This window comes from Phyllopteryx taeniolatus, chromosome 18, assembly GCF_024500385.1.
Source record: "Phyllopteryx taeniolatus isolate TA_2022b chromosome 18, UOR_Ptae_1.2, whole genome shotgun sequence".
Lineage (NCBI taxonomy): Eukaryota > Metazoa > Chordata > Actinopteri > Syngnathiformes > Syngnathidae > Phyllopteryx > Phyllopteryx taeniolatus.
The window spans coordinates 12,902,936-12,924,268 of record NC_084519.1 but is presented as its reverse complement, the minus strand read 5'-3'; the positions used below and the strand labels follow the sequence as shown (position 1 = coordinate 12,924,268).

General features: G+C 42.1%; 1 protein-coding gene across 3 annotated transcripts in view; it reads left to right on the top strand.

The window, feature by feature from the left end:
* sesn1 (sestrin 1) overlaps positions 1-21,333 on the top strand; it is a 58,234-nt gene that overhangs the window by 34,631 nt on the left and 2,270 nt on the right. For 2 of the 3 annotated variants that reach the window (XM_061753745.1, XM_061753742.1), the window contains 7 exons: positions 18,832-18,897; positions 18,989-19,189; positions 19,268-19,450; positions 19,541-19,768; positions 20,082-20,339; positions 20,544-20,734; positions 21,162-21,306. In XM_061753745.1, the coding sequence (XP_061609729.1) occupies positions 18,832-18,897; positions 18,989-19,189; positions 19,268-19,450; positions 19,541-19,768; positions 20,082-20,339; positions 20,544-20,734; positions 21,162-21,306 (1,272 nt within the window). Of the gene's footprint in view, positions 1-17,019; positions 17,298-18,831; positions 18,898-18,988; positions 19,190-19,267; positions 19,451-19,540; positions 19,769-20,081; positions 20,340-20,543; positions 20,735-21,161; positions 21,307-21,333 lie in introns of those variants that run through there. The other variant, XM_061753744.1, reaches the window with a different exon arrangement.

Below are 21,333 nucleotides of genomic sequence, written 5' to 3'. Positions count from 1 at the left end.
TGCATTTTTCAAAATATCTTATATTTATATTTAATTTTATATAAAAAAAAAGTTAATTTGACAATAATCATTCATTAAAAAAAAGAAAGCATTTTCAAAAATAGGTTAGTTTTCATTGCATTATTTTTGCCCAAAATTCTACTAAATTCCCTTCTGCACTCGACTCTTGTTTATTGCACCCTTATTTAACATTACTTATTTATACACTATAATTTTCAGGCTTATGCGCCAAAAAACAGTAGGCCTCTCCTCTCGCATATCCCCCTCGCTGTTAAATGTTCTTTATTCAAAACATTCACACTGAGAGGCATCAGCCGGTCAACAGGATATGAAACTGACCTTTCCTCCACTTTTCCTCCTATTCCAGCCCTAAAGCTGGCTGTGGCATGCATGTTTGGGCTGTGTTTACCCGGCTCGGCTGTGTTTGGCATTGTGGCCTAGGGTTTTCGACCACTGCTCGAGTCTTGTGCGCGTTCCATTCCTGCCTCGTAACAGTGCGGATCATCGACTAGCTCGGTTGCTTTATGGGTTATGGCTGAGTCACTGCCGTTTATTTGGCGAAAGGTGTCTTCTAAAGAGATGGAGACACCTCGCCTACCTCCCAGCTGATGTTAGTAGAAGGGAAGATGACCATCTGCTGCCCCAGTTGCCCAGTGACTGGAGAACAGCTTTCCTTTATGGCACAGTTCCACTGTCCATTGTCTGTCTGAGACTGGCTGCGTGTGTCTGAGGTGTTCTTTGTTATATTTTTCAAAGTGCATGAGGAATTGTGCACTTGCCTTTCTTCCTGTGCACGTTCAAGTAAGCCGTTTTTGTGTGTATCTTTGAAGTCGATGTTTGCGCGTGTACCTCTAGGGGAACCGAGTATTGTCTGAAGCCTTCCTGTGGGTGGCCCGTAGAGAATTCACCCCTTGCCGTAGTGTTTCACGCACGATCAGTGTGCGAGTGAAGGTAAAGGCCAAAGACCTGCTGACACTTGAAAAGTGCACGCATGGCACTTTTTTGAAGGCAGACTCATCAGTAAGCAACAGACAAGAGACAGCGAGCCGACGCATTTAATACACGCATCAACAAGTTTTTAGATCACTTGTCCCCATTTGTCTTTGGGACCAGAAACCAATAGTTAGCGACTACAACTCATTTTTTTCTTTTCAGGTATGAAAATAAATAACTATCATCTTAATCAAGAAATAATCATCTAATTGAAATTTTTTTTTTTTTTAAAACAGTACATTTGAAAATTAATGGATAAAAATAATAATTTCATTTTTGTTTTAAAAATATCTGTAAGTTAAAAAGCTTCTGTTAAACAGTACAAAAAAAAAAAAAAAAATACCAATGCTGGTCTAAGACTGTACTACATGTAGACTGTTTCAAGAATTTGAGTCTCGTACCCCATCATTTTTTTTGTGGTGCAGCAAGATATACATTTTGATGGCATCGAGGAGAATCTTCGTATCTCCAAACCCCTCAATTTTCAGGAACCCCCCGCCCCCCTCACGTTTGTTGAAAATTGCACCGTCAAAGAGCGCAAGCCATTGTCAACTTATTAAATCTGTAAAAAAAAAAAAAAATCATAATAATAACTGACCAATAGTATAGATTTGTAAAAACATACGAAATTTACCAAATTTGGACATAGGAGGTTTTGGCCCGACACTAGCAATTTTTACTTATACTGTATATGATAATGCCTTTGACCTATAGGTGAAGTAAGAAAAAGCAGTATGAAAATAAATGACTTTTGACAGCATGAGAGGCTCTTTTAAAACAAAAACAAAAGCAGAACAAAAGTGCATGTCAGCCTTCAGTATTTGGATCCAAACCACATTAATATTTAATAATGATCACATGGATTTGTTTTTTGTTTTTCTTTAATGGTGAAAGGCTTCATTGTTGGTACCTGGCTCATTGACCTTCACATGTCTGATCCAAATTTGACTCGGTTGCGTGTTGTTGTCAAGCGCAGGATACCTCACGTGGAGTTTGAGGGGTCACATGCTTCAACTGAGACGATCCACTCTTCTCCTCCTTCCTTTCATGGCCCGTTTCCTCTCACATTTAATGACTAGCAAAGACATTCATTTATGGTCACTATTTTAGCCAATTTATAGAAACTTGCGTGAGGGGAAAAAAAAAAAAAAAGGTACATTAACGAGATATTTGTACTTAGTTTTTTTTCCCCCACCACTGCTTTAGTCGGGTGAGTTGTGATACTGGTACAGGGCCGCACTGTTTTGTTTACCAGGGTTTGTGAGAAACTGGTCGGAATCTGATTTAGTAAAGCCCACTTAAAGAAGTGGGCCCCACCAAACACTAATCCCATAATGAGCTGACTCTGCGCCGGAACCGCTCCAATACTTCACTGCGGGTTTGTTTCTCTTCACCAATATGCTTTGTATTACTTGTGTGCACTGTGTGTGTGTGTGTGTGTATGTGTTCATCCTCTCAGGTGAGTGGGCCCAAAAAGGTAATCTAGTGTACAGAGTCATTGATTTTTCCCGCTGCGCAGGAAGTGGCTGGTTATTGATTCTCTGGGACAATGATGTCACTCGAGGCGGCGCTGGCTGTTTACTTATCCATGATAAGGCGGCAGGCGCTTTCCCCCCCGTGCGCACTGCTCAAATAATCCTCGCTTGCCATCCTCCCACCTTTTATCACTCGTCTCTCATTACTCTTTCCACCCGCTGTCTTTTCATTTGCCACCCGTGCCCTCTTTAACTCCCCGCGCCCGTTGTCTGTGACATAATCACCGGCCAAGGGGGATGCCTCTTTTACATTCGCCACCAACGTAGCTTGGCTAATGCCTTCACAAATATGGCAAATCTTAAGGTTGCATCATCATTATTTCTAACAAATAATATGCATTAAATTTATCAATTTATCACTGCAAACATTTTAAAACTTGTAGTAACTGTACTGTATTTTAAGTAACATTTTCAGACTTAAGTAAAATTGCTTTCTTTTTAATATTCTTTCAATTGTAAAAATAAATTAAGCACAGTATAACAAGACAAAATACTTTTTTTAAAATAGTTACCGGTACTTCGTGCATCATGCTTTTTAACCATCTTGACTGTCGTACAAGTTTAAAACATTAGTTAACTGCATTACAATAAAACTAAATTACAGTACTTCATGCTTTGCATGTTTATTCTTAACTTTCATGTGAGGATAAAACTAACAAAATTTAAAAAAGAAATACAGATAAAACTATGCACTTTTTGCATTGCGCTTAAGATTCTTCACTGTTCTGTAAGGGTAAAAATAACTTTAGCGAATGAAAAATACTACATTTACTCACTTGATTTATTGATTTTTAACATTCTTAACTTTCATACAAGGGTAGAAGTAAGTTAACAACGGTATACTGTATAACCAAGTACCCCCAATTATTTATACACTTTAAGTTAGAATTTTGAGGTTCCACTGTCTTATTTGCAAAGACGTACGGGCGTATTTACAGTGAATCTCATCATCATCATTACCTTTATCATTTTCTCCTTTTTGCCAACCCTTTGTGACTTTCTGTTGTGGTATCTGGTATATATTTTTTTTCATGTAACTTACAATTTGTATGACTTTAGCGGCATTCAACATTTGGAGATTCCACTCGATTATCTTCCTCATTTCAAATAAATCTGCACAGTTACTTCCGAAGGATACTGACTCAGTGACAATTTAGCTGAGATTGCTTAAATTGTATATCAAATTTGCACATCATCGTTTTATTCAGCTGTGACATCAATGCCGGTGGACTTCCTCATTCGTGTTTACACGCCTTATAATAAGACACTTGGCATCCATTTTGGCTCAATTTTAAGTTTCCAAATATGGTTCACTTCCCCTCTATTTTTTTCCCTGAAAATGTTCTCAATAGCCATTATTTCAAAGTTGTCCCATTGTTAGGCCCATGTTCCACCAAATGTATGAATTGAAGTGTTCTACAAATGAAATGTTTCCTACAATCCTACTAAACGAAGTGACTTTTGTATAAAGGTGAAAGAATGACCTCACCACTCTGCTTGTTTACCCTGCATAAGGCGCTGAAACGATATGGCCGTGTTCCTTAACGGAGGCGTGACAGATGTCTATCGAGCGTCGGTGCTACCGCCGTTACCATCTTTAAGAACATTCCGTTCCTCCATTGTTGCCTGCGTTTGTTCTTTATGTACATAATGGTGAGGTCTATTGTCCTCGCCTCATATGAGATGTGTACATTACAACTCAGCGTTTGTAAAAAAGAAAAAGTAGTCCACTGGGGGAAGGCACAAAAAAAAAGAAAAAAAGATGCTCAGCTGTCGGCTTGTCCTTTTCTTGGTCCCGCTGGTTTGTAACAGATTAACCACAGTGCAAACATGTCTGACACTACCTGTGGCATTAACAGAGGACACACACACGCAGTCACACGACACATGACACATGACACACACTCTGCTGCCAGGGTTATGAGGTCCACTGGGAGTTTTGAAAGGTCAAGACTCTGTTTATAAATAAACCGTAATACATTGACTGAAATGAATCCTATTGAAATGCTTATTTTTCTTGAAAGAAAGACAAGAGTTAGGACCACTGTGTATTAGTCAAATCCTACTTAAATACACAGTGCTCCTTCACTAAATCTTTTTTTTTTTAAGCTTTTTAAAAAAAAAAAAAAAATCTTTTTTTTTTTATATATAGTTGTAATCCCCCGGCATGTGGAACAGGAGAGCCATACTGTAGTTGCCGACGCACTTTTCAGACGTTTATTGAATGTCAGCAGAGCAGTAAAAGATAAACTCAATGAGCACATATTCAGGAGCTGCTGTTGGCCACAGCTCACGCCCAGGCACTCACATGAAGACTCTCCAACGTCACATGCCACCTCACCACGCCCCGCCTCTTCAGGCACATATCTAGCACACAAAAACTACAATACATACAGTATTTTCTATATATTTTAGGCATATATTTTTGTGTGTGGTAAAATACGTTTATAACTAAGTCGTGTGGGAGGGGTAAAACTACATATATATATAAAAAAAGTGTTTTTATGTTGTCTCTATACCACAGATTTTCACCTATTGCGGGTGGGTCCGTGGAACATAAAGCATCCCTGCTATAATGCATGTTGACTGTATTTAAAAAGAATTCTCTATTTTACACGTGAGACATGTGAGTGACTCACATATTTCAGGCCCCCACGGATATGGTGTCTCAACTTTTTCTACATTTGTTCACACTCATGTGATCGCATGTCATGCGCTCGTGTTTTGGTTTTTGAGGAAGTCGCCAGACGCTCTCTCTGCAGATTGCGGCATTGTGTCTGCACCCCGTGTATGTTTCTACTTGTCGTGCCCCGTTGTTTCCACACATGCAGACTGCTGGGGGCTTTGCCACGGCCTTCACTGTGGACGCCGTCTTGACTGCTCAGTGGGTCACCAGAAAAGAAGAAAAGCGAAGTCAGCCATGTGTATTGGTGTGCTACAGTGGTACCTCGAAGCTAGTAGGCAGCTCTCAAACAGGGGTGGGCAAATTGTTTGTATCATAGCATGATATTAGAAGGTTCTTTGACAGCCATTGCATCATATTCAGTTGGCCGGATTGATATATTCAAGTGCAGGAATAGTGCAAACTTAATTGTGGTGCCAGTAGGACTTCTAGTTGTAGGACAAACTGACCACAGGACACTACCAGTATGGAACGCTGGCCCCATATTTTCTAAATCCCCTGTAACAGTCATCAATAACATGCTGAGCAGAGCTGCTTTTGCCTGCAAACATGTATGCGGGAGGACGATAGCAACATCAGGGGTATGACAAATGCAGCTTTATTCAGGACAAAGTTGTTGTTATTAATATTTAAAATGGTACAAATATGATTGATAGCTCCGGCGCAATCAATGGAAATGAGGAGTCTGTAATAACAGGCGAAGAGGACAGAGGTAGAGGTGATCAAGTTGCCACCTAATCGCATTTCATAAACGATTAAACATTAATGGGCTGCCGCCTGACGTCACGCTCCATTGAGGTCCTGTCTGAACGTTTATCCTGCTATCATTCAGCACTGAAGCTCATTGCCTTTTAATGAAGGAATCAGACACTGAGGGCAGCGATTAGGCCAGATCGCTTCCTCTTGCCCATACACTACCACTAAAAGTAAAAAAAAAAAAAACATTTTTTTTTAAAGTAGGCAGTCAGATCCCTTTTGTTAACTTTAATCAATCACTTTGTTTGGTAATAAGATTTATTACAAGAGCTGTGTCAAACATTCTGCACAGATAATGCTGAATTTGGACTGAGAGTAATGCTATTTAGTGTTTTTATACCCCAACTCTTGAGTCAGACTCCACTCTTGTGTACTATTGCTAGTACAGTAGAACCTCTGTTTTTATGATTAATCTGTTCCAGTCACTGTCACAAGTTTGACGAAAATCGAACCTCACAAAACTGATGAATGTGCATCAATTCTGAGAAATGAAAGAGTGATTCACACGTTTTTTGTTTGGTTTTTTTTGTACCAAAAACCAAGCAGTTATACGAAAATTGGGTCAAACTTCAGACCAGAAAAATTGTCAAAAACTCAATATTCAATATTCAAAGCTAAAGTATATGTGAAAACTGAGTTTCCACTGTACCAGATGATATGGGTCGTTTCATGTATTATTGCTACCAGCGACTATTTCTAATACTTGGTGCTTTACTAGTAAGAGTGCCGAGCTCGTGCTAAAAAGTGTGCCGTAAACAACTGCTGTTCGCTCAGATTCCTGATACCTGAAACTTCACAGTCCCTTTTCTGGCTGCCCAGTCTCCTTCTTATGGGGGCCTAAACTTAGAGACCCTCTTTCTCCACTGTTGTTTTTGTTGTTGTTGGTTAGCATGTTTGTGTCTGATTGATGCGTTCAAAGCGGTATGGTTTTCTCATTTTCCCCACCAGCCTCCGAAGCAATATTTTGAAGTGTAAAACCAAATGCCCAAACCAGATCAAATTAGTCATTTCTTTGGCTATTTGTTTTTTTTCTAAGTGGTCATCCAGTTGAAGGTGACACACACATGGAGAATATAGGAGGTATAAACATGATGGCTTCTAATCTTTCCTGATGGGTTACATCAGACTTTATCATTGTCTGTTGTGGTCTGCGGTCTAAGCCGGTGCACTTCATTCTGGATCAGCGCCCCAAGGAATGTCACCTCTTCTGTTACATAAAGACTGTCTCCTTTGCTTACAGTATATGATAAAAATACAGCCTGTTGAGTTTTTTTAGGACTGTTCACATTTTGATGACCAGTTGGGTGGATGAATGAGTCATGCTGTTGACAGAGAATAACAGTTTAGGATCACAGCCTTTTTGTGTGGGGGGTTTTACATGGAGAAATGCTGACAGTGGCATGTAGTACAACGCCAATTCCAATAAAGTTGGGACGTTGTGTTAAACATAAATAAAAACAGAATACAATTATTTGCAAATCATGTTCAACCTATATTTAATTGAATACACTACAAAGACGAGATATTTAATGTTCAAACTGATAAACTTTATTGTTTTTAGCAAATAATCATTATCTTAGAATTTTATGGCTGCAACACGTTCCAAAAAAGCTGGGACAGGTGGCAAAAAAGACTGAGAAAGTTGAGGAATGCTCATCAAACACCTGTTTGGAACATCCCACAGGTGAACAGGCTAATTGGGAACAGGTGGGTGCCATGATTGGGTATAAAAGGAGCTTCCCTGAATTGGTCAGTCATTCACAAGAAAAGATGCGGCGAGGTTTACCTCTTTGTGAACAAGTGCGTGAGAAAATAGTCGAACAGTTAAAGGACAATGTTCCTCAACATACAATTGCAAGGAATTTAGGGATTTCACCCTCTACGGTCATCATCAAAAGGTTCAGAGAATCTGGAGAAATCACTGCATGTAAGCGGCAAGGCCGAAAACCAACATTGAATGTCCGTGACCTTCGATCCCTCAGGCAGCATGGCATCAAAAACCGACATAATTATGTAAAGGATATCACTACATGGGCTCAGGAACACTTCAGAAAACCAATCTCGGTAAATACAGTTTGGCGCTACATCCGTAAGTGCAACTTGAAACTCTACTATGCAAAGCAAAAGCCATTTATCAACAACACCCAGAAACGCTGCCGGCTTCTCTGGGCCCGAGCTCCTCTAAGATGGACTGACACAAAGTGGAAAAGTGTTCTGTGGTCCGACGAGTCCGCATTTCAAATTGTTTTTGGAAATTGTGGACATCGTGTCCTCCGGGCCAAAGAGGAAAAGAACCATCCGGACTGTTATGGACGCAAAGTTCAAAAGCCAGCATCTGTGATGGTATGGGGCTGTGTTAGTGGCAATGGCATGGGTAACTTCCACATCTGTGAAGGCACCATTAATGCTGAAAGGTACATCCAGGTTTTGGAGAGAAACATATGCTGCCATCCAAGCAACGTCTTTTTCATGGACGCCCCTGCTTATTTCAGCAAGACAATGCCAAACCACATTCTGCATATGTTACAACAGCGTGGCTTTGTAGTAAAAGAGTGCAGGTACTAGACTGGCCTGCCTGCAGTCCAGACTGTCTCTCATTGAAAATGTGTGGCGCATTATGAAGAGTAACATATGACAACGGAGACCCCGGACTGTTGAAGAGCTGAAGCTGTACAACAAGCAAGAATGGGAAAGAATTCCACCAACAAAGCTTCAACAATTAGTGTCCTCAGTTCCCAAACGTTTACTGAATGTTGTTAAAAGAAAAGGCGATGTAACACAGTGGTAAACATGACCCTGTCCCAGTGTTTTTGGAACGTGTTGCAGCCATAAAATTCTAAGTTAATGATTATTTGCTAAAAAAAATAAAGTTTATCAGTTTGAACATTAAATATATTGTCTTTGTAGTGTATTCAATTAAATATAGGTTGAACATGATTTGAAAATCATTGTATACTGTTTTTATTTGTTTAACACAACGTCCCAAATTAATTGGAATTCGGGTTGTAACTAAGTACAGTAGATTTTTGTTTCAGGTATCTGATTTTTGTGATGACGTTTTTCTTTTACTCTGTATTTTTGGAAACGTTACTTTGTCAAAATAGGCTTGTTACTTTTTTTCAATCTCTGCGGATGACAACACAATGTAAAAAAGACATAGACATGTTGAGATCTTGCACCGTGGGATTTAATTAAAGAGCAAAACTGCTTTGTTTGTTTTTTCGCTGTGTAAATTTATCAAAACTGGTATTATATATAATTGACAGCAAAAAAATATTTTTCACTTCTGCACTTCAGTACATTTCAGAGATGACTTTTTAAAATGTATTTATTTAATAATTTTTTTTTTTTACTGAAGTACAAGAGTCAAACCAATACTTTATACTAGTATTTGTAATTCTACTTAAGTACAGAGTGTAAGTACTTTTGCAACCTCTGTAGGCTGATCAACAACACTGAGATGAGTCATTTTTGAACAGTCAGCAGAGAGGGGAAAAAACAGCTGCTCATTCCAGGAGTTGCACACTAGTGTCAAACTGACGCTGTGTTTTCTTTGGGCTGGCGCTAGACCCTTCGCTGATATAAGGTCAGCTTTGTCAGCCTCGTGTTTTGGACGGACTAAGAGATAAGCTCGGCATACAGTTCGTGTCGTAGCTGCAAGAGTTGCAGGAATTTCTCCCTTATCTCTTGTGTGGCTGAAATCGATCAACTTTCCAAAGGAGTTGTTTCCCATGAATCTGTGTCACTTCTAAAGTTAGGAAGGGTGGTTTGATCCATTGTGTTTGTCTATAGGAATTTTTTTCCCCCCTCTGGCAGCCTGCTATATTGTGACAGCTACCCTCCCTTTGTTAGAATAACATCCCCGGGAACTCGCTTTTCCTCACGTGCACATCGAGTTTGTTGGCCAACGCCTTCCTCCCCTCGATTGTAGTGCTCTGTATGTTTCGATTATTTAGGAAATTGACGATAAGCAAGTTCACATCTGTCGGAATAAAGCCACCAGCAGGTTGCCCTGATGTCTCTGAAATTCCTCTGTGTTTAGTGGAAACTAGGGAACGCCGCTTCGTCCCTGTGTTGCAGCACACTGGTCCACCGGTCTGAGTGTGGAGAGAATTTGGGGGAGGATCGAGGAGGGGGGGGTCCACGCCTCTCCGCTCAGGAAAGTCGGCGCTTGGCGAGACCGCTGTGCTCTGATAGCATGCCAGAAAACACATTGATCATAGAAAGAAAGGCTGAGGGGGGGAAAAGGGCCTAAATGGCAACATAATCCATTCGTGAATTCCCACGCATAGCCATTTAACAGGATTGTGGATTTGTTAGTCAACATAGCTTCACTTTTGATAGCACCCCTAAACCTCTGATCCTGAATCACCCCGACCCCTCCCACATGCTTAAAACACATTTAAACTTATTATACTTACTTGATAAAGTATTCCTTCCTGCCTGGTGTCACTCTCTTTTGCACAGCACTCCAAATAAAAGGCAAAGTGTGCTTGTTTCAAGCTGTTTTTCACTCCCGGTTAAAGTTTACTGTAAAAATGATGCATGAAACAAAAAGAATTCAACATATAAGTATTATTATATACATATTTTTTAAATACCAAAATGTTCACCCAAACCATGCAATTTTGTCTAACCCAAGTCTGCTGACTTAATGCTTACATAGAATGTGCAACGCCATAGATGGGCTAACAAAAATTAGGACAGCTTTTCTGGTAATTATAAATCTTGAAACAACTAACACATGGAGCAGTGACACATACAAAAAGAGCAAACTACAATACTCACAAATATTTTCTCTACTCTGTGGGAACACCAACTGTTTATAACTCAAGCTAGTTTGGGGCCCTCTCTGCCTGATGTCGGCAGACAGTATGAAATCTGAAAATAGACTTCCCTCCTAACGTTTTTAAAAGTGACGTCCTTGTGACACTTTTTAAAGCAAACAGACTCAAAGGGTAAAAACTTCCACCTGTTTTAAACTATTTGTTGTAATCTAAAGTTTTTGGATAAAAACAGTCTAGCGTCACTTTGCGGTGCAGGTTACTATAGTGCGACTTGAGGTAGCAGGGAGTGCATGTTGAGGCCTGCCGGTGAGGACACGTAATAGTTAAATTATTTGTGCGGGTTGAAGAGATCACTTTAGTGCTGTATGAAGGAGATAACCCTCTGAACGTGGACCTTTTTCTCTTTGTTAAAAGTTTACATGCACATGTGGAGCGCATAAAGAAGTGTTTATGCCGGTTTTCCAAGTGTTTACACATGAAAACAAGTATCCTGTTGTTTTTTTTTCCCCAAGAGTGAACAGAACCATCCGTGCAGTTGGCTGGTGAACATTTGTGTAGCCCTGTTAGACAAATTCTCCGCTAAACTGAATGACTGTCTATGAAACACAAACCCGATTAGACTGCGCAGTGAACTTCATACCTCCGCGGAACTTTGTTTTCCTGGGGTTTTTTTTCTCTCAGAGAGAGAGAGAGAGAGAGAGAGAGAGAGGAGAAGAAGATTGGCTCCTCTCACTGTTGTCCTGCCCTGCGATTGGTAGACGCCTGTTGCTAGGCTTGTGTCGGATTTCAAGAGTTTTTCTGCTTCCTCTTCTCTGCACCCATAGGTCAGGTTTGAACTGGTCTGGTGGACTTCGCCACTTGTTGAACATCCCAGCGAAAGGAAAAAGGGAAAAAAAAAAAAAAAGTGCTGCATGATTCCCACTGTTGGAGAAAACAAAAGGCAAGACACGTGCAGAGTTTTGGAGTTTGGCACAGTCTTCACTTTTGTTTTTCTTATTACTGACTTATACTCAAGTCATCCTTCCAGTTGGTTCAAGGCCGTTGTTAATCGTTGTTATAATTGCATCACCTAAATACAGATGTCAGGTGTAAAATGAAGCTTTTCACACCTTGTTAGAGGATGATGCTATGCAACAAAAAAATCTGGAACTGAAACTGTACACTACTACAACGAAATGCAATTTCGATACTCATAACTTTATCCAAACAGTGCAAGTGCCTTCTTTTTTGGCATAAAGATTGTAAAACCATGTCAACAGGAATACATTACTCTCTTTCTGTGCTGTATTTTAAATTGTCGGACGGTGTGGCTCGTAACAAATGACATTTTTCAGTTCATCCTCTGCAACAACAACAAGCTGCATCCTCTCATTTGTGTGTGCATGTGTGTGCGCGCACGTTTTTGTGTGCGTTTGTGCTGTCCCTTGTGTGGTGCCTAGTACATCATTTTTATTGACTACTTAGCTATTTCATTGTGCATTGTTGACAGAGGCTCGACTATGACAGCCTTAAAATGGCACTCGCATATAAATGATTAATATGACGCTCTAGAGTCATATGCCTTTTTTTAACGTTTAAAGCTACAGTGCCTCAAAATTACGTTAGCGTATTGGCTTCAAAAATGGCGATGGACCAGCCAGGACGCCTCTCTAATGTTGTTAAAGTTAGCTTGATCAAACTGACTAAGTAATGTTTTACTTTAAAACATGCTGTGTTGAACACTTTCATTCATTAAAGTACGCTTTGTAACTGTAGGGAGAGCATGGGTGCAACAAAAGTTCTACTTTAAGTATAACATCTTTTATAATGCCCTTCCGACCTCTTTATGATGACCATTCATCACATCTGTAAGCTGGCATCACTGCAGATTTTCATGTCAAACAACATCATGTGTCTGAGCAGGTGCAATGTTTGAACTTTGGATCGCCTTGTTTAAACAGTACCATTCAAGACATGGTGCACTGTAAAACTTTGCTTCTTTGACCTCTACTAACGGACAATAGCCTCTTTCAGCCGTAAGCCGTGTGCGGCCTATGACCTCTGCTTGTCGATGGTGTTCGAATACCTGTACAATACTCCTCCGTTCTGTTCATTTTTGAATATAGTTTAGGCCTTTAAACTTAATTGTATTTAAACATACTTTTTAAACGCACTGTAATCGCATTTCAACAGACAAAAAAAATATGTTCAACAGAAACATCTGCGCTAGGTGAACCGCGATATAGCAAGGGACTACTGTAACTGCAGTTACTGCATTGTCTGGCCTGTTTTATGTGAAGATCGTCTTTGCATATTGGCACTAGTTGATATACAGTGGGAAAAAAAACAAACAAACACAAAAAAAACAACCTGAGGTTTTCCTACAGGAGGTCCACCGTTGCGACGATTCAGACGAGGTTTGGAGGCTACAAACGGTCCGCGATAGACTAGTTTGCACCACGACAAAAAGACTTAAGAATGTTAAAAATGAAGATTTGTTGGCAACTCAGTGATCTGACTGACATTCGCATTGTGCTTTCATCATTAGACTGAGTGTTTTATCGTTTTTATGTTTTACTGTTGACAGCACGGAGCACTTGTGAGTAGCATGTCTGCCCCGCACCTGAGAGGTCCCTAATTCGAATCTGTGCTCTCTGCTATCTCCCACAATTCAAAATCTTTCATCTTAGACACCAAATTTTCCTTTCGTGTTTGTCTGGATGTGTGACAGTGAACCCTCGCAAGTTTTCGTTATTCGCTTCGGGGTTTGATCCCTCATCCCTGTGAATAGCGATGAGTAGCATGAGTAATGGAAGCCTATCTTATTTTATTTTAAGAATAATTCCCTATATTAATAGTTTATACTCTAAATATACCCCAAAATTCCCTACTCCTCGCTATTCCCCTTTCCCCGTGTGACGTGCGCGCACTCACGGCCAACAACAAGGCGCTCTAAAGCGGCCGCGCCAGCCCGAAATGCAAACCTACATGCATGGTTAAATTTGTCCATCGTGCAACCTTCTTTTTTGTGCGGCTTGTTTACATCATCTTCTTTGCGTGTGGCTAGTGAGCAAGCAACCGGCCCGTTCGAGCTGAAGGTGTCATCTCAGCCTCAGTGGGAAGAAGTCTATGAGTCCAAAAGCACTGAAATAACAGTCTCACCCAGCGGAATCATCAGTGCGTGCACAGTGACAATAGCGCCCGCGAAGCCGGAGCCCCCCCCCACCCCCCGAGCCTATAAGCACTTTTATGTGAAAGGGGGTCTGGTGTGTCGTAACGCTGACCGGCCTCTCTTCTGCAGCTTTTGCTGAGCCACGGGAGTGCTGACTCCAGCCCCTGGGAACATGTTTACCTCTCTGCCCCGCACCCCACCCTGCCCACGGCAACAGGAGGGGTCCCGAGGTGGGAGAAGGGTGGGCGAGGGAGGCTGGCTCGAACCACACAATGAACCTGCTGAATACTGTGCGATGTAGCTAGCCGTGCAGTCGGCTGCCAAACTGGCTGGACAGGCTCTTGATCAAAGTGCACAAGTGAGGGGGGGGGGGGACTTTTTGGCTCTGCGCATTATACCAGATTTAGCTTGGTATAAGTTGTTGTTGCAAAGAAGAACAAAAAAAGATGCTCAGATTAGTATTGACGGTTTCTATAATTGTGACGTGATAGTGGTGGGATTAAAAAGTGGATTCAGTCGGGCAAGTGGCCACTAAAGTCTCAGGTACCAAAAGCACGGCGCGCCACTTCTTAGACGCATCGGGCGTAATAACTGACCTCCTGCCGGTGCGATAAACTTGTAATGCGGTGCGCCAGTGAACGTGTTATTGTCAGGCTGGGATAAACAAAGCCATAAGAGCCGTCCTCCTTATCTTTACTCCCCTCCCCGCTCCTCTCCTGTCCTGCGGCTCTGAAGGGAGGCCTTCAGCCGGCTTGATTAGTGGGAGGATGACATTATTATCTGTGGTCTGAGAGGCTGCACCTATGAGATCCCATGTTCAAGGGCCTGCAGTCCTTGTTGTCTTTTCAGATGAGATTATGGTCTTAATTCATCACAGGAACATGCATTAAGGTTACAGAGTGACTAGTGTCTTTTAAAAATGTGCAAATGACATCAGCAGCCGACTTTAATCTGTTTGTCCCATTTTTCCATTTTCAATTGGTAATCGAAAATCAAAAATGTGTTATTTGAAATTCCGCACAGAAAACGAAAAAAAAAAAAAGGCGAATTATTTTAGGTTCAGATTAAAAAGTACCAAATTGCAAAATGGGCTGTCCTCTTTAGGTGACCTCTAGCTTTGGTAGCGAGCATTAGTAAAGATATGTTCGCTGGTTAGCCGCCACAATCAAGTCAGCATAGTTCCTCACGTATCATTGCACAAAGATTGAAAGAAGAAAGACCATAACTATGTTGCTGAAGTGATTTGCCCCAGGTCACCTAGTTTACATGTGGTGGGGGGAGGGGAAGCATATCTTCCGTGTCAAGCGTAGTGCATGAAGCCGATTACGATAAGACTTCAGAAACGTTTATAATATGACTGACTGATAGATAACGGCCCTGACTGATTGTGGCGGCGCTGGCTAACAAGCTAAAGTATATTTACTAATGCTTGTTAGCTAACTTCCGGATCATCTAAACCCGATCAATTGAATATTAAAATCTAATTTAGTCCTGTGGCATATTTTCTCATTTTCAAGTTTTAAACTGAGCCTTAAATTGAAATACGGTGGAACCTCACATCACAAACTTCATTCGTTCTGAGACTGTTCACGAACTGAATCATATTTTCCCATTAAAATGAATGGAAATAGAATTAATCTGTTCCGGCCCCAGAACCAAGTCCCCTTTGCCTGTTGAGGGGCAGACGGTTGGGCCCGCAGATCGCGGCGTCCCCAGCTGATGTGCTGCGTCGATATGTAAATGCCGGACGGGAACTTTTTGTTTAAATAAGTGCTGTGTGCTGTAATTACCCCTAGATGGCAGTAATGCAGACGTTAACGTTGAGCGTAACGGGAAATACAGTAAAATGGTACTGACTATCAAATATTTTTAGAATCCATTATCCTATCGATTATTCCATCGAGTAATTAAATAATTGGATGAAAATTTATTCTGCATCAAAGTTTATTACAAAATCTTTTTTTCGATGAATTTATTAACATTGTTGCTGTTTATTTGGTATTGTTTAATGATTAAACAAAACCAAACAAACAATTGAGCCATATCGCACAAGAGGGAGTGATGTTAAACTTACCAAACTTTGAAACTGAGAGCTCACTTCTTAGGTATTGATTAATGCGAAGGGCCAACAGTTTGATACAAACTTCTGAGGCTGCTTCAGGTTCAACTACATGTCAATTGCAAGTTAGTCATACTACGGCTCCAAATACATGGAAATGGATAAAAGGGAAAAATCATCATATTTTTCCAAATTAAATGCAGATATTTGCAAATGTCTTATTTCAATTGAACAAACAAAAAAGATAATTATTGAGATTGTCCAAATCAGAGGATTGAGACAATTTTAAGCTATACGATTAATCATAATCAAAATAGTTGTCAATGAATTTGATGATCGATTTTTTTTTTTTTGTCGATTAATCGATTAATTTTGACAGCTCTTGACTTCTGTGTGATACGTTGAATGCACTTTTCACTCTTGGAAGGCATAGCCGGGGTAAATTGAGGGGGAAAAAAAGATACAAATCTGTATGTAAAAAAAATTACTTCCTCCTTGCATAAAAGATCTTAAAAAAGTGACTTTTAACATCTACTGTGCCTACTATTTGTACTATATAGCCATTGAAAATGTTGTTTGTAAACCAAACTGTTCGTGAACTGAGGTCGCACAGTTTGAAAAATCACGTATGTGTTCGTTTTTTAGTGTTTGATTAAAAATAGCCAAATATTCAGTCCCTTTTGGATTGCGTTTGAAAACGGAAAGAACAAATGACACGCTGATTGATTTACCTTGATTATTAATTTGGATAATGATCAGCCTGCATCATCACCTTTAATGAACAGCGACAGATACTTAGCATACAAAAAAAAAAGGGACAGTCAATTCAATCACGAGCGAACAAAAGAAGCACAGAGAGAAGACGTGATGATGTTTTCTTCAAGCAAAGGGGGCTTGTCCTTTCCGCTCACGTTTCGCCCCCCTCCTTCCTTTTTCCTCGCTCTTAGCTCCGCCCCCCTCCGCCTCTCGCTCGTCCCCATTGGCCGACGGCAGCGTCTTTTCGCCTCGCAATTGGCAGACTCCCGCGTCACTCAAGCGAGCCTCGGCTTATTTACCGAATGTATGAGCGGAGGGGGAGCAGCAAATGGGGCAGCCGGACTGACTTCGCCGCTTGTCGGGCCCGCAACAGCTGACCAGAGCGGAGCGCTGCAGCCTCCCGGGGAACAAAGAACGGAGGAGCGGGTTGGTTCGTAGTCGTTCCAAAAGCAGCGGAGTGCGGGGAGGACGAGACATGAGGCACGCGGTGTCGAGCTCGGAGAACGTGGAGAATTGTTCGCTCGCCGTGACACACTTGTTTAAGATATGTGCCCATTGTGAACGCCTCGCCAAAAAGGTAAAAAAAACAACAACAACAACAACACTACGTTTTTACATCAGTGCCGCCTACAAAAAAATGTTGCATTCGAGCCTTTGTTTGTGTTTTTCAACGATGTCAATGGAGTTATGCTCTCAGGCGACAGTTTTTCCATCGACTGAATGAGCTCTGCAGTGCAGTCTTTTGTCCGGACTTGTTTGTCTGTCAAGTTTTTTTTTTTTTTTTTTTTTCTCCCCCTTGTGGGGCGGGGGGCTCTAACGTTTTGAAGGACACCCCCCACCCCCTCCTCCATTTTTCATTGTCACTTTTATGAGTTATTACTATTTCGAGAATCACTAAAGAATGAAGTCATTGGTTGGTCAGCTGATTCATCTCAGCCTGCTGAGTGGACATGTCCAGACATGAAGGTGGGGGGGGGGGGCTGAACCAAACTTAAGTCACTTTCTTTTCCTTTCACGCTCGTTGACATCCCTTTTAACATCGGCCGTATTGCTGTATGCATTATATTGCCATGAAACGCGCCCTGTCGACTGATTCCATCCTCAATAACAGATTTTTTTTTTTTCATCACCAGTGACTTCATTATCCTTAAAATGACACTTCATCAAATGTCCCTTTTAAAATCGCCGAGCTAAGTCATGTTTCTTGGCGCTGCCTTCAAAAACTGCTATCTCATCACCAGGGCCTCAGTGACACTTTTGACAACTACTCTGCCTGCCGTGTTCATTATTTTGCCATAAAATGCGTCATGTTTACCGATGCTGTCCTAAAAAAAGCTGACATTTCATCACAAAAGCCGTAAAAGTCACCTGTAACAACTACTGTGGTACTGCTGTGTCATGATTACTGATGCTGTCCTCATAAACTGATTTTTCATCATGAATGCCTTAATTATCTTTAGAAATTACACGTAACTATACCTGCTATATGCATTGTTTTGCTGTAGAATGATCTTGTTTTCTCGACGCTGTCCTTTAAAAAGTGACTTTTCAGCATAAAGGCCTTTTATTATGCTTAAAAAGGACACTCGGCGCTTATTTAGAAGGTTTTAAAAATGCCTTGCTGTTGTCCAATTGTGTCAAACAAGCTGACAAAGTAATAATTGATTTTTGTTGCTATGAAAACACAGGTGTCAAACTCAAGGCCCGGGGGCCACATCTGACCCGCCACATCAATTTATGTGGCCCGCGAAAGCAAATCAAGTGCGTCAGCGTCATGTTTCTTGCTAAAATAACAAGACTGCAAATCGTCTTGATTGCAAACATTTTTGTTACCAATCCCCATTTCAAAATAAACTGAATTAACAACTTTTTACTGGCTTCTGGTTTCAAATATAGTCATTCATCGATTTTTTATATATGTAATAACATGAGGCAATTGTACATTTATTGTATATGTGTTCGCGCTCATGACGGCCCTCCGAGGGAAACCATAACTACGATGTGGCCTGCAGCAAAAATGAGTTTGACACCCCTGCTCTGAAAGATAATTTCCATTTGACATTATCATGAAAAAGTTTTAACTGTCATTTGCCCTTTTACTTGTCTTGCAGGATCTGGGAGTGCGTATCCCAAGACCCCTGGGCAACGGGCCAAGTAGATTTATCCCTGAAAAAGAGGTACGGCCATGCCCGTAATCCTGCCAATAATGTTCCCCAAAAAATCTACTTCCCAGGGCTCGGTTTTTTATGTCATGTTTTTCCGTCCTAGATTCTTCAAGTCAGTAAAGTGGACACCAGGACACAATCGATATTTGAGGATGCGTTCGCCGCCCTCGGCCGCCTGGACAACATCTCCCTGGTGATGGGCTTCCACCCGCAGTACCTGGAGAGCTTCCTGCGCACGCAGCACTACTTGCTGCAGATGGACGGGCCACTGTCGCTGCACTACCGCCACTACATCGGCATCATGGTACGACCCCAAGCGACATTTTTTACCTCCTGTTTCGAATGTGACGTGTCTGACGGTCGTAGCGTATTTTGCGTCAAGGCGGCAGCTCGACACCAGTGCTCCTATCTGGTCAACCTGCACGTCAACGACTTCCTGCAGGTGGGAGGGGACCCCAAGTGGCTCAACGGGCTGGACGGAGCCCCGCGAAAGCTGCAGCAGCTGGGCGAGCTCAATAAAATCCTGGCCCACCGACCCTGGCTGCTCACCAAGGAGCACATCGAGGTGAGAAACTGGCGTTGAGTAACAGCCGAGATCATGCCGTAATAGAGGTCGACCGAGTGAGCTGACAAACTCCGCTTCTTATTCTTCAAGGGTCTCCTAAAGACCGAGGAGCACAGCTGGTCCCTGGCGGAGCTCATCCACGCCGTGGTCCTCCTCACGCACTACCACTCGCTGGCCTCCTTCACCTTCGGCTGCGGCATCGTGCCGGAGATCCACTGCGACGGCGGCCACACCTTCCGGCCTCCCTCGCTCGGCCATTACTGCGTGTGCGACATCGCCAACGGCAACAACCACCACGAGAGTCCCTTTGGCAGCCAGGTGAGATCAACACATTTAGTATATTGAATTTAATCATGAAACATACAGCAGCTCACATTGACCTGTGAACTTTGTAAGAAACAAACATAACTGGTGTTTTATCTCCACTCGGTCCTCCCTCTTTCTCAATTTCCTGCTACAATATTTTAAGTTGCACTCTTTTCACAAATGACTTTCTTCAGGCTTCTGATTGGCTGAAATAACTTTGTAAGCAGGTGTTCTTGTGGCACTTCTTGCTTGCCTGTGCAGCTAACATCCTGTGACTAAGTTGTCTAATAGTAAAACCTCTCTCCCGTGTCTGTATGTTGTCCAGGAGGTGTGCGGCGGTGAGGTGGAGGTGCTGATGGAGCGCATGAAGCAGCTGCAGGAGTGCCGCGACGACGAGGAGGCCAGCCAGGAGGAGATGGCCACGCGCTTCGAGCGGGAGAAGACGGAGAGCATGCTGGTGGTGACGGCCGAAGACGAGGAGTGGGTGCCGTCCCGCGACATCTCGCGACACTTCGAGGACCCCAGCTACGGCTACAAGGATTTCTCCAGGAGGGGCGAGCACGTGCCCACTTTCAGAGTGCAGGTACGCTCGCAACACATCTTCCTCCAATGAAACAGTGACCCAGTCCCAATTCATGATGAGAACTTCAATTTATCTAGCACCTTAAAGAGCCCCCAAGGATAGAAATAATAATAAATTAATAAGATTGGAAACCCCCTATTCTAGAACCATGAGCCAATATTTATTCTGATTATTTCTTTTAATGAATGTATTATTTTTTTGCAGGACTATAGCTGGGAGGACCACGGCTACTCCCTGGTGAACCGTCTGTACCCTGACGTGGGTCAGATGCTGGATGAGAAGTTCCAGATGGCGTACAACCTGACGTACAACACCATGGCCACGCACAAGGACGTGGACACCAGCATGCTGCGCAGAGCCATCTGGAACTACATACACTGCATGTTCGGCATCAGGTAGGCAAGCGCGGCTAACATCTTGACAGAATATATCCTTTAGAGACAGTCGGGACTTTGATGTGAAAGGATGAAATGCCCAAATTCGCCCTGATTATCGTTGTTTGTACGCCGCTTTACATGTCACAATCATAGTCCACTGGCTATCGTTCTGTTCCATGTTGCAATCACAAGGATTTTTTTTAGCATAAATATTGAACAGGTATAACATTTACGATAGTCAACCCTGACTGTTATCCCAGCAGATGGAGGAGTAAAAATCCTTCTTAACGCTCACAACACCACAGGATAATCACGCAGGGTTATCTTCGAGCTACATCCGATAATTGGCCATTTGATCTTAGGATGTGGAGAGTACCATCAGTTTGGTGTTTTTTTTTTTTGTTTTTTTGTTTTTTTTGGGTCTGACCTGACCTCCGTCTTTCAGGTATGACGACTACGACTACGGCGAGATCAACCAGCTGCTGGACCGCAGCTTCAAGATCTACATCAAGACCATGGTGTGCAGCCCCGAGAAGACCACCAAGCGAATGTACGAGAGCTTCTGGAGGCAGTTCCAGCACTCTGAGAAGGTCCGATCCCTTTTCCTCACATACCGA